At 40.5% G+C, this 13,910-nt stretch overlaps 2 protein-coding genes across 2 annotated transcripts in view; both read left to right on the forward strand.

The window, feature by feature from the left end:
• LOC122557772 (2-oxoglutarate-Fe(II) type oxidoreductase ppzD-like) overlaps positions 1-3,932 on the forward strand; it is a 26,562-nt gene extending 22,630 nt beyond the window's left edge. The window contains exon 8 of the mRNA XM_043705771.1: positions 3,137-3,932. Coding sequence (XP_043561706.1) covers positions 3,137-3,319 — 183 coding nt within the window. The 3' untranslated portion in view covers positions 3,320-3,932. The remainder of the gene's footprint in view (positions 1-3,136) is intronic.
• Positions 3,933-7,348: 3,416 nt separating this feature from the next.
• Positions 7,349-13,910, forward strand: part of LOC122557771 (2-oxoglutarate-Fe(II) type oxidoreductase ppzD-like) — a 22,666-nt gene continuing 16,104 nt past the window's right edge. The window contains exons 1-4 of the mRNA XM_043705769.1: positions 7,349-7,396; positions 8,420-8,602; positions 9,508-9,632; positions 11,049-11,115. Coding sequence (XP_043561704.1) covers positions 8,450-8,602; positions 9,508-9,632; positions 11,049-11,115 — 345 coding nt within the window. The 5' untranslated portion in view covers positions 7,349-7,396; positions 8,420-8,449. The remainder of the gene's footprint in view (positions 7,397-8,419; positions 8,603-9,507; positions 9,633-11,048; positions 11,116-13,910) is intronic.

Below are 13,910 nucleotides of genomic sequence, written 5' to 3' on the forward strand. Positions count from 1 at the left end.
GCTCCTCCTGGGATCAGATACGGCGGAGGCGGAGGAATTGGGGATATGGGATGGCATTTTTGCAAGAGATAGGGTGGGAAGAGGTGTAATCCAGGTAGCTGTGGGAGTCGGTGGGTTTGTAGAAAATGTCAGTGTCAAGTCGGTCGTCACTGATGGAGATGGAGAGGTCCAGGAAGGGGAGGGAGGTGTCAGAGATGGTCCAGGTAAATTTAAGGTCAGGGTGGAATGTGTTGGTGAAGTTGATGAATTGCTCAACCTCCTCGCGGGAGCACGAGGTCATGCTATTTAATATGAAAAATGCACCAACCATATTTCAGAGACTAACCAATGAGGTCATTGCCAGATTACCCAACTGTGTCGTATATATCGATGACCTGGTGATTTTTAGTCACACATGGCAGGAACATTTCCAACTTGTTCGATAGACTTTGGAAGGCAGGCTGGGAGATAAACCTGGCTAAATATGAATTTGCCAAAGCCCAAGTCACCTTCCTGGGTCATATTATTGGACATGGACAAATGGCCCCACGGGATGCAAAAATAAAGATAACTGGGGAGTTTCCCATACCATTGACAAAAAGAGCAGTACTAGATTAGAGTGGTGCAGGAAAAGCACAGCAGGTCAGATAGCATCCAAGGAGCAGGAAAATCTACATTTCGGGCAAAAGCCCTTCATCAGGACTTTCCCTGAAACGTCGATATTCCTGCTTCTGGGATGTTGCCTGACCTGCTGTGCTTTTCCAGCATCACTCTAATCTAGACTCTAATTTCCAGCATCTGCAGTCCTCACTTTTGCCTAAAAAGAGCAGTATTATGTTTCCTGGGATTGAGTGGGTTTTATTAAACATTCATACCAAATTTCAGCAGTGTGGCTGCTCCACTCACTGAATTGCTAAAGAAATGCAAGATTTTTCAGTGGACAGTGGACAGTCAGAAGGCATTTGACAGCAAGAAAGCTGTGTTAACCACTGCCCCACTATTAGTCATACCTAATTACGCAAAGCCATTCAAGGTGGATATCGATGCAAGTGATGTGGGTGTCGGTGCTGTGCTCTTGCAAGAAGACAATGAGAAAACAGAAAGACCTATTGGATATTTCTCTGGGAAGTTGAACATTTATCAGCAGAAATATTCGACAGTTGAGAAGGAGACTTTAAGTTTGGTGTTGGCGTTTTACCATTTCAATATTTATGTTATCAGTAATGTATCTGTGACAATCATATACAGTTGGCCCCCCAGTACCCACGGGGGATATGTTTCAACACCTACCGTGGATGCCCAAAATCACAGATAGTAGTGAACCCATTCCTTTAAATTTGAAATTTACCTCTAGGCAACCCCCCCGGTCCCTGGTTCTGGATAGTTCCAAGCAATATTTTCGGGTTGTGGTAACCACGGGTAACTGAAACCATGGTAACCAGACCCGTGGATAAGACAGTCACTATGTACATTGATCATAACCCATTGAAGTTTGTAGAGAAACTTAAGAACAAAAATGCAAGACTGTTTAGATGGAACTTGTTGTTCTAGCCATTCAGTTTGACAACTGTGCATGTGGCAGGTCGAGAAAACATGATTGCCAATGCATTGTCAAACCTCAAATGAGAAAGGGAGGCGTTCGGTGGCAGGTGTACAGTGGACTGAAACGGAATGTCTTTGTGCATATTTGCACGTTTATAGTCAATGTAATATGTATATGTGTTGTGGAGTACTTACAGTTTAAGATTAAGGAGTTTTAAAAATGAAGGCATCTTTGGATATTGATGGTTTATATTTTTAAGGGGGGAGGTATGACAAAGCTGCTCCTTTAAAAAGATTATACTGTCCGCGTTTGTTTTAGAAGGATCATTAAAGACACAGACTCTGAAAAGTCTAACTTGCAGGGTTTTAGCTAAGAAGATATTGTCTCAGGTAACTGGCTTTCAAGTTTTGAAAAAAAAAATACTTGTACAATGAAATACAGTTCTCCCAGCTCAGTTTTTCTCTGGTTTGGTTTCGTTTTCAGCAGGAGTGTTGAAAAGGCTGCTGGACCCAAAAAAGCAGATCTCTGCTGATCTCTCTCGGACTTCTCTCCTGTAAGGCCCTGTGTTTGAATTTACCATTAGTGCCAAGGGGTGTTTATGTGGATTGTTGCAAGTATTGGGAGCAGCAGCATTAGGTTGCAATAATCTTTTTGGTTTTTGGATAGGTTAAGTTATTCTGTATTCTCTTCTCTTTTGTTTATGTTTCATTCGGTAATCTTGTAAATAAATTATGTTTTGTTTAAAACTCAGTGGGTTGACCAACTGCGTGACTCCTGGAATATCCACTTTACGCTCATCTATGCTGAAAGCAACTAGCAAATTTAGTTCTGGGCTACCTTCTTGAAATGTTTTGAGGGGTTTCACGTGGTCCATAACAAGTGGGGTTCAATATCCAGCAGTATCCTCCAGTAAGTTGTAGCAGGTATATGAATTTTACAGCTGGTATGTTGATTCTATGCCCTAAAGATTAGTGGATCATATCGAACAGCATATTTCCTTGGCAGTTCTCAATATATCAGGTACTCACCATACACAACAGCCACAAATCTGCAAGACAGTTACTGACATTTGATATAATTCTGCAATTGGAAGCAGTTGCTGGATAGTCATGAGTATGAGTCCTGTAGTACTAAATGGCTAATGCTGTTGCAACTTTGTACAAATGTGGAGCGAGTCAACAAAATAAGCTTCCAACAGGTGACAGGGCAGCAGGTACAGTGTATAAATGGTGTTTGTACAAGTAAGAAATGCCTTTGGTTTCTGTGCTGGACAGAGTCAAAGTCCAATGTTTGTTTTGTTTCTTTGCGCAGCAAAGTTTCAGTGACTATATGTGTAGACAAACATATTTTGTGAGCAAATTAGATTACTGAAATTTTAAAAATGAGAGAGAGAAAGATAATCAAAGTACCACAAAGACATAAGTTGCCTGCATATTAATGAATTCCTTTGCTGTTTAGCTTAACAGAAGCTGTGTACTTAATCTTTGGTTGGTCAGCAGCTGCATTTCCCCATTCCTGGTTTGGTTAAAGTTGCTAATAAGACGGCAATTCTGCTTTAATTCTGCTTCACAACACACAATTTAACTTGGGTAAGTGTTTACTCTTTTGTTATAGGTTCACCGAGTCGTCCTTCCAAAGTCTGAAGACAAGATGTGCAGACCTAGACAGTCATTGGCTTTCTTTGTTAGTCCAGACAATGATGTGATGGTCACATGCTGTAATGGACCTCAGAAGTATCCACCCATCCTGGCTCTGCAGTACATACAGGACCGTATGAATTCTTTGCATAAAATGTAACACACTCCTGATCTAAGGAGTGAATGCATTGGCAATTGTGAGGAGAGGCTTCAAGATTATATAGAAGTCACAAAATTAAAAGGGCATTTGATGAGATTTTTAATAAAAGCTAATAATCTGACTATTTAAACTATGATTTCTGAAGGTCAATTGGGGACATGAGTTTTTGATTTCATACTAACACTTTGGTCTTTTAGTTTGTGGAGCTCTGTGTCTCATCCAAGCTTCTGTGAGGACACTTTGAGGGGTGAAGGGGCATTAATTGCCTTAAATGAAAGAAGTAGACAATTCTGAAAGGCCTGTTTCCACACTGTAGGGATTCTATGATTCAATGATTCTAACTTACTGCTTGTTAGCTTTAGTCTCAGAAAACCAAGAGCTTGACTATGGGGGAGGTATTTAGTCAAACAAATAGGGAGGAATTAATACAGCAAATTTGAAGCATTTTCCAGAATTTATAATTAAAAAATAAATGTTCAGTTGTTTGATAATGTACTTGTATGTTTCAAATCAAAATGTGACTTTATAAACTTTTCTTGTGATAACTTCCTCTCCTTCATGCCATTTATAAATAGGTTTTGCCTGTCAACATTTTCATTAAAAAGGCGAGTGCCTTGACCATTTTGTTTCAGCTGTCTTTCATTGGGGTTTGTTTTGATATATATGTTCTGAACATCTGAGCCAATTCCATACTCTACAGATTGTACACCAGTTTGTTAGAGGAGTAGAGTCATATTTGTACCTGTCAAAACATTAAGGTCCAAATCTCTTTTAGGCACTCCTTCTGTCCAGCTGCTATCTCAAATGAGGTAAAATACCTTTTGACACCATTCTTAGGAAATTTAGGTCCTAAGAGAAGATTCTTGGCTAAATTAAATGGGGGTGGTGTACCAACAGGTTTTACATCTTTTTCACTAGGTACACTAGCCCCCTCATCTCCATCCAGGGCCCCAAACAATCCATCCAGGTGAGACAGAGGTTCACCTGCCTCTCTTCCAACTTAGTTTACTGCATCAGGTGCTCCCGATGTGGTCTTCTCAACATCAGGGAGACCAAACGTAAACTTAGGGAACGGTTCGCCAAGCATCTCAGCTGGGCCCACAGGGGCTGACCGGACCTCCCTCTCACTGCCCACTTCAATTGCCCCAACCACCCCCTTTCTGACATAACCATCTTTGGCCTCCTCCATTGACACAATGCATCTTCTGCCTGGGTGGCCTACAGCCTGGAGGACTCAACATTGAGTTCTCCAATTTAAAATAACCTCCCTTCCCATTCCCAACTCCCTTCCCAGCCCCTCCCCATCACTTCCACTGCTCCCTGCCACCAACCGGATTCATTCGTCCCATTGACCAACCAGGTCTTACCCTCTTACCTGTCTTCACCTATCCCCACTTCACTACCCTGTCCCCGCCATCCCCCTTATCTGCAGCTCCCCTTACACCAAGCCCAGTCCAGAAGAAAGGTTACACCCGAAATGTCCACTTCTCCACCTCCTGATACTTGCTGTGTTCTTCCAGCCTCTTGCCTGTCTACTTTGGAGTCCAGCATCTGCAGTTTTTTTGTTTCTATCCATGCAAATATTACCATACATAAGACCAGAAAAACAAGACGGAAAATATAATGTTACAGCTACAGAGAAGGAGCAAAGAGAGATCAACTTTAATCTATAAGCGGTCCAAAGGACCAGCTCCTTTGTTTTGCTGACATTGAGAGAGAGATTGCTGTCTTTGCACCATGCAATTAAGCTCTCCACCTCTTTCCTGTACTCAGTCTCATCATTGTCTGTGATCTGATCCACTTTGGTGGTGTCATCAGCAACCTTGTAAATAGAGTTAGAATGGAACTTGGCCACATTGTCATGAGTATATAAGGGATATGGTAAGGGGTTGAGTAGAAAGCCATGTGGGGCATTGGCATTGAGGGTTATCTTGGAGGAGATATTGTCACGTATAATTTCTGATTGTGGTCTGTGGGTCAGGGGGTCAGGAAGTCAAGTATCCACTTGTGAAGAAGGGAACAAAGTCCTAGGCCTTTGGTGATGAGTTTGGTTGAAATTATGTTGGTGAAGTGGAGCCAAATTCAATAAGTAGGAGTCTGATATAGGTAATCTTGTTATCCAGATATTTCAGGATAAGTTTAGGGCTAGGGAGATGGCATCTGCCTTGGATATATTGTTATGGTTGGCAAATTATAACGGATCAAGTTAACCTGGGAGGCTTGAGTTGATTTGTGCCATGATTAACCTCTCAAAGCACTTGTAATGATGAAAGTCAGAGCCATTGGGCAATAGTTATCAAGTCTGAGCTACTATCTATTTCTTCCTTCTTTCATCGAAAACTTTCATTTGTTAACTCAAGTTCTTTAATTTCCCTACCTCTTTGGAGTTTGTGCTTTTTCAATTACATTTCATTCTTTTCACTTTTCCTCTTTTTCCATTTCAAGTTTTATAACTCTTCCATTCTCCTCTCCACTATCCTCCAATTTTCTTTTTCCTCAATGTCAAGTCTTTTAATTTGTGTTTCTCTCTCCAAATTCAAGTCCATATCATTTCTAACTGTTTCTTAATTAATGCCAATGGAGACATCTTAATTTTCAAAGGTTTTCATCCCACCAAATCGACAAATGTATAATCATTTGAAACTCCTCATCTTTGCACACCTGCTTTTACTTCTACATTCAACTTAGCTGCTAAGTTTGTTGGTTGAAATTTTTAAATAATCCAGTTATATTTTACACAATTATTTAGAACATGCAAAAACATTTACAAATTTTGTACAATAAACTTCACAACAATACAGCTGCTTTACAGTCTGCAGCCATAACTTCAACAAGAGACAAATCTTTCTTAAATCCAGTGAATTCATAAGTCATGGACAAGTCACCACTTGTTATGATCCTACTGGACAAATCTGATCCCAGACACAAACTTGGATATATCATAATTTGATAAGTTTTCATTTTTGTGAAATGGTCTCTCGCTGAAATGTTATCATGCAATGCTGCAGATTTTGTTTTGATGATAAAATAGAAGTTTATTAACAATTGAAGGTAATCTAGAGTAAACCAAACCATCACCTTCAAACACAAAATCAAAGATAATTAATCTCAAAGCACTGCTTTATAGTTAGAAAATAAAAATGGCTTTCTGAAGAACCGAAAACATCACTAGTCCAATATCCACATCACAGTCCCTGTATCTAAGTAGCATAATGTTACTTGTGACTTGGATGTATTCTGCTTTAAGTAACCTCTTCAGGATTTGATCTCAACACTTCTGCTTTGAGACTTATACTCCATGGTGACTTAGTTTACTATATCTCCCTTTATATATGTCTACTATATCAACATATATAAAGACTGCTCAAAACTCAAACTAAAACTCTCACTCTTTATTCTGAGTTTTTCCCTTACAATTGATTAGGCTAGTGATGTTAAATCAAGCATTGTTAATGAGTACAGCAGCTAAGGCTGTGAGTATCTCCAGAGTCGACCCAAGATCACTAATGGCAGAAAGGCCACACTCAGGTGAGTATCAAATATATTCCAGCATAAACAGTTGGGTAAACAGTGGAGTGGGAGAAAGAGGAAGGAGAGGAAAGAAGTCCAGAAACCCAAACAGATGTGTAGTTAATACAGGAATGATTACCCAAATATGGTGTAATTGTTCCCACAGTAGTCACCAAGCCTAGTTCCAAGTCAGGAAGGTACAATGTGGTGAACTATTTCACAGGCACGTTGTTGAATTTTTAGGTTATATTTCATCCCTGTATTGTTTGACGCAGCTCAATATACATTTGGACCTCTGCAGAGAATCTGCATCTGTAAGAAACCTAACCTTGGGCTGCTTATGTTCAGTATTCAATGCCATTTTCTTCAATAACATTTCGCATCCTCGTCAGCTTAATAAAACAAAATAAAACGTGCATTTCAAACTACTTATCTTTACGTCCATGTAAGTCGCCCTTAAAGGTGACGTTATCGAAGCACACTCAGTACAGAACAATATTTGCTCATTTGTAATACATGCCTTCTCAGCATCACAGTTGGAAAGGGCGAAGGACACACAACAAGCTGGTAAGTCCGCTGCAATCTTAACGTTTGAAGATAACTTTATGCAGTTTCAACGTTGAATATTGAATAAGAAAATTCATAATTGTTAAATACTCAAAAATCTTACAATGAAATCCTTTGTGTGGGATTGTTGGTGTAAGACCAGGAAAACAGAAACAAATTCGTGTAGGGACGCTTCCCCAATAGTCTCCCACCTCGAGACAAGTTTTCCAGGGGCGGCGAGTCGACAATCAAAACTTCAAAGATCCAATTTACAGATTCTTTTTCTCTTGGTCCGACATTGACGGAATTTGACAAGCGGCAGATGGGTCACCCATAGAACCCAGAGCCAACCTTGTGCAAAGGGGGTTCTGTCCTGAGGATCCCTGTTCTCACCACTGTCTCTCCAACAGCCCACCTCTCCGAGAGGAGCTGCTGACTTGCTCACCTTGCAGACCCCATTGAGTCTCCTGTGTCCCACCGGCCCCCATTCCTTTATGGAGAGCTGCGGCAGAGTGGGCGTTTGGGATATACAATATATCCTCATATTTAATAAAAACTTCCAATATAATACTGAGCCTGTTTTCCAATGACAGGGATAAATTTCCAGCGCATTATCTGCTGGGTTTCATGACCTTTCTTAGAATCCTCAATTGTTTTCGTTCGTTCCTAGAACTCATTTCTCTAGTTGATTTCTTCTATTTTCTTTCCACTTCTTTGTGACTCCAGGTTTTGAAGTTCCTTCCGCTCTACTATCCAGTTGCTGCATTTCCCTCTATATCTCTCTTCATGCACGCTACTCTCAATGTCTTTTTTACCTCCCCTACTCCTGCTCCTTTCTTTCTTAGGAAATATGAAAAGCGTGACTGGGGAAAGAGAGGGGTTCCTGAGAGATGAGATTAAGATAAAAGAGGGGATAGAAGCAGAAGGGAAAGGAGATGAATACAAGGGGAAACGATGTGGAACTATCAGAAGGAGGGAAAGGAAAGACGCAGGGAAATTTCTGCATTTCACTTTCAGTAATGTTGTGTGTTTGCCTACTGAAAGCTCCAAAGAAGCCAAAATCGTAGGAATACAATGAGCATCGAAATAGTTGACTTTGGCTCGTTTGGCTTAGGAAAAAATGAACCTTCAGCCATTGAAATTGAGCGAATATCCACAGAGGTCATCAGGGCTTTAACAGACATTGGATTTGTATACCTGAAAAACACTGGAATTGAAGATCAAAAGGTGTGTCCTTTAAACTCTCTACAAACTTAGTGTCAGTTCTTGTCAGCAATGTGAATGCATACTTTGGGAAATCTGTATGTGTTTTTTGTTCTTTTGTGCAATAACATAATGTAAATGTAAATTAGTGTAAAAGGAAATAAGTTGAACTATTCAAGAATAAACCATGTCCGATAATGTCTTTGACTAAAAAAACAATTTACAATTGTAAATGACATCTGAATGCTGAGAGCACATTTCTGAATACTTCTGAATATATCTGGCCCATGTTTTCCATTTAAAGGCCTTCACGAGAAGAGAATCCTGTTAGATATTGGGAATGATTCAGTAGCCAGTCTGCCAGATGTGTCTCAAAACATGCACATTGAACCCTCCACAACTCTTGTGGATATTGTTTCTCATTTATTCAGGTCCCTGCACCTCGATGTTATTAGGGCTATTGCCATCATTTTCTGAGTGGTTGCATGAGTTCCTAGCCCATTGGAATCTCTTCCCATAATGAGTTGTAAACCAAACAATTCTCACCTCTCACTCCTCCAGTATACTATATGACATTATGAAATGATGCTCAACATTCTCTCAGATAATATATCCCAAATCTTTCTGCTTCTCTGCTTCCATAGGATCTTGCTTGATTGTCAAAAAATGTACAACTGCATATTCTTTTATAGCTAATAATATTGTCCTGTTGCTGGCCTAGATGACATGCAAAGAAAATATGTGATGAGAAACAACCTCCTCTTCATATTGCATCCCCCACTCATCTTGATTTAGGCAATCTTTGAAAATGGATTAGGGATAATAAACTAAAAGAAAGAACAGAAAGGGACTGTTGATTAAAACCTAATGTTAATAGATCCAAGGTGCAAAACATATTTCATTACATTTGAAACATGATTTTTCCTCAGATATTTGAAGTGATGGACATCTGCAAGGAGTTCTTCATGCTTCCAAGTAACATTAAACAACAATATGCCCATACTGTGGACTCTGAATCTCTAGGTCATGGTTGGGTTGCAGAAGACAAAGAAAGGTAAAAAAAACATACAGAACTATCTTTGGCAGAATTATTTTCTGTGGTAATGAGACGTGGTGGAAGAACTGAAATAGAGGCATCGGGTGCAAAAATAAACAATTTGTGTTAAAGATTTCATTGGTAACATCTCAGCTGAGACACTTTAGCTAGTGTTGGTCATAACCAGAGGAATTCTAGTCAAATGGGAAGGACTAGAGATTAATTTTCACTGCTGCAAAGAGAACAAAACAATACTTAAATGGGAGAATGTTCAAAATAGAGGAGGAGTGATACTTCAATTCGGAAGAAACTGTTTCTATTGGTGCAAGGACCAATTATCAAAGGTCACAATTAAAGTAATTTGCAAAAGGACCAGAAAAGAGATGTGGAAAAAGATTTTGCAATAACTTATGATGTCCATTACCTGGAGGGATGGTGGAAGTAGGTTAAATAACAATTTTTCAAAAGAAACAGCAACAATATTTGGGGAGAAAAATTCCAGTGTCATGAATGAAAAGCTGGTGAGTGTCCTCAAAATTCTGGAGATCACAGCAGGTCAGACAGCATACATGGAGAGACAGAAACTTAAAAGTTTCAAGTCTGGATGACTCTTCATCAGACCTATGGAGTAGGATAGCTCACAAAAGTTACTGGTACATGTGCAAATGACCAAATGGCCACTTTCTTTTCCGAGATTCAATGGTGTGCTATGCTGGACTGCCAAACTTAAAACAATATTGAAAGAATCAGAAAATTATAATAACAACAATTTAATGATAAACTAAAGAATCTTGTTGCCAGTATCTAGTTCGTAATCAATCTATTTTGCATGACAACTTGTAGTTTAGAAATATATTTGCTTTTGAAAATTCAAGTGTTAAACATAAGACAAATTAACGAGTCTTGATTGAAAAAGCTGGCAATAATTTTGAAATCAATGTAATTAAAGCAAGCAGGAATTATTTTCATTTAAATGCTGTCCGATATCTTAAAGTCAGATGGATGGCTGTAATGTGAACAATGAGTGTGCCAGTGCTGGTCTTCTGGGTACAGCCTGAGTGTCCACCATTACCTCCATAGACAGAGGCTATAAACTAGCTTTGTTTGAAAGAGCCATAAAACTCTATTAGAGATTCACAAGAGGTAGAAATTGTTCATGTGGTTTCTAAGAATGAAGGAAAGTTTTTGAATTAAAGACAGTTTACTTGCCTCTCTATGTGGGAATAGTCACTTTCACTAAATGTTATTACGAGTATCAAAGAAGATTCACATTCAGGTTGTTGGCACCATGTAGGACAGATATATATTTGTGAAAGAAGTACTTTTGGTAGACCTGATTACTTTCCCTTGCTATAAGGGACATATTGGACTAGCTAATTAATCAGATGCAAAATCATGAGGAGAATTTTGTGTAAACATGTTTTTTCTTCACAGATTAAATCCTGAGCGGCCTGCAGACCTGAAGGAGTCCTTTAATATATCAGCATTATCTCCACATGTTGTAAGATCTGAAGAGTTCCAGCTATAGTTGTTCTTGAACTTTGTATTGTTCATTAGATCTGAAAAGATAATGAGATTTTAGAGATGTTTGGCCAGTCACTTATTCGGTGCTACTTGCAGTTGGTGTCATCCTGCCTGCCCTACTGTGCAAAGCAACAGGCTGGAGTCTTTGGAAATTAATGAGCCTGATACCTGCCAATGAGCAGGATCTAAGCTATTGTTGAAAATGCTCCTTCTTCAAAATTATTCTTACCCCTCTTTGCAGCCAGAGTCCTCCACTGGGATAAGGATTAACCAATGACAGGAAAAGACAAAACAGCTATTTTACTTATCTCATAACTGGAGCCTTATGTTCACATTACATGATCTCTTATGCCTTTATGTTTGTACATTTCCTCACTACATTTATATTCTGTTCCCCTATTGTTTCCATTCTCTTTCAAATTTGTTGCCCCTCTTATCTATCTTTCATGTTTTCTTCCCTTTTCCAAATATTTCACTGGTTCATTTGTTTTTACTATACATTGCCTCAGTCATCCCTCCCTTTTCCTCCTCTTCCCCCCATTCTGCTATTCCTTCTTCTCGGATCGTTTATGCTAGTTCCTGACCCTTTTGCCATCACCTGTTATCTATTCCTGCTCTCACTAGCAATTTCCACCACTTTGACATCTTCCACACTCCTCATTTCCTCAGTATTTCCTTTTTCTCTTCCCAGTAGTCTCTCAACTCAGCATCGCTTTGCCTTTTCTGATAAACCTGACAAGGTGCATGGGGAATGACTAATCAATCTCCCTGTGGAGCTCATTGAGTATATGTTCCTGTGGTAACAGACTATAGCCTGCTCAGCTGGAACTCATTGCCTGAGCCCTGGAGCATTCTTGTGGTGCAGTGGTAGTGTCCCGGCCTCTGATCCTTGAGGCCTGGGTTCAGGTCTGTCAGAGAATTGTCCAGTTATAAATAAAGCCCGTACACGGATTTTGTGAAATTGACTTATACTGCTTTATTTCACGATATCATGGGAAGAGAGACTGATTCCCTTGGATTACAATGGGATCTTGATCAGATGGGCCAATGGGCTGAGGAATGGCAGATGGAGTTTAATTTAGATAAATGTGAGGTGCTGTATTTTGGGAAAGCAAATCTTAGCAGGACTTTTACACTTAATATATGGTTCTAGGGAGTGTAGCTGAACAAAGAGACCTTAGAGTGCAAGTTCATAGCACTTTGAAAGTAGAGTCGCAGGTAGATAGGATAGTGAAGAAGGTGTTCGGTATGTTTTCCTTCATTGGTCAGAATATTGAGTACAGGAGTCGGAAGGTTATGTTGCAAGACATTGGTTAGGCCACTTTTGAAATATTGTGTGCAATTCTGGGCTCCTTCCTATCAGAAGGATGTTGTGAAACTTGAAAGGGTTCAGAAGAGATTTACAAGGATGTGGCCAGAATTGGAAAATTTGAGCTATAGGGCAAGGTTGAATACGCTAGGCTGTTTTCCCTAGAGCATCGGAGGCTGAGAGGTGACCTTATAGAGGTTTATAAAATCATGAGGGGCAGGGATAGGGTAAATAGGCAAGGTCTTTTCCCTGGGGCAAGTGGGGACTGCAGATGCTGGAGCTCAGAGTCAAGAGTGTAATGCTGGAAAAGCACAGCGGGTCAGGAAGTATCCTGATGAAGGGCTTATGCCAAAATCATCGATTCTCCTGCTCCTTGGATGCTGTCTGACCTGCATTTCCAGCACTACACTCTCAACATTTCCCTGGGGTGATGGAGTCCAGAACTAGAGGGCATAGGTTTAGGGTGAGAGGGGAAAGATATAAAAGAGATCTAAAGAGCTGCTTTTTCAGACAGAGGGTGGTGCGTGTGTAGAATGGGCTACCAAAGGAAGTGGTGGAGGCTGGTACAATTGCAACATTTAAAGAGTATCTGGATGGGTATATGAATAAGAAGGGTTTGGAGGGATGTGGGCTGGGTGCTGGCAGGTGGGACTAGATTGGGTTGGGATAGCTGGTCAGCATGGAGGAGTTGGACCGAAGGGTCTGTTTCCATGCTGTACATCTCTTTGACTCTATGACTGCATGTATGCAAAATGGACACTTTGCACAGCTGAGTCAAATGCCATCTTCCCCGAGCTTCAGGTACAGTCAGTTCTTCTTGGGTTGCAAGAGATTGATATTAATTACAAGACAATCACAGTTGATAGCAACAATGTTGCTAGCCCGGCAGTATCGGTCAGTTAACAATGGCAACAGGAGGCAAGTTAATCTACAGAAATGCATGCTAATGTCCAGCATCCTAGCTGCGATAGTTTCAAAGTGCAGTGAGCATTCATCTCAATCATCCTGGCGCCAATTAGTCTGCGTGGGCATTGTGGTGACTGGTGTCCTGGACAGGCAGGGAACGCCCTTGGGGCTTCAGGAGCTGTGGTGTCATTGTGAGGCAGTGAATCCCATTCATAGGTCATCAAGGTAACGTTCCTTCAGTAAGGACTTAGGTTTACACCGGCACCACTCCCCACCTCTTCCTCCGCTACATTGATGACTGCATTGGCGCCACCTCGTGCTCCCGCAAGGAGGTTGAGCAATTCATCAACTTCACCAACACATTCCATCCTGACCTTAAATTTACCTGGACCATCTCTGACACCTCCCTCCCCTTCCTGGACCTCTCCATCTCCATTAATGACGACCGACTTGACACTGACATTTTTTACAAACCCACCGACTCCCACAGCTACCTGGATTACACCTCTTCCCACCCTACCTCTTGCAAAAATGCCATCCCATATTCCCAATTCCTC

The sequence above is a fragment of the Chiloscyllium plagiosum genome, chromosome 16, assembly GCF_004010195.1.
Source record: "Chiloscyllium plagiosum isolate BGI_BamShark_2017 chromosome 16, ASM401019v2, whole genome shotgun sequence".
NCBI classification, from domain to species: Eukaryota; Metazoa; Chordata; class Chondrichthyes; order Orectolobiformes; family Hemiscylliidae; genus Chiloscyllium; species Chiloscyllium plagiosum.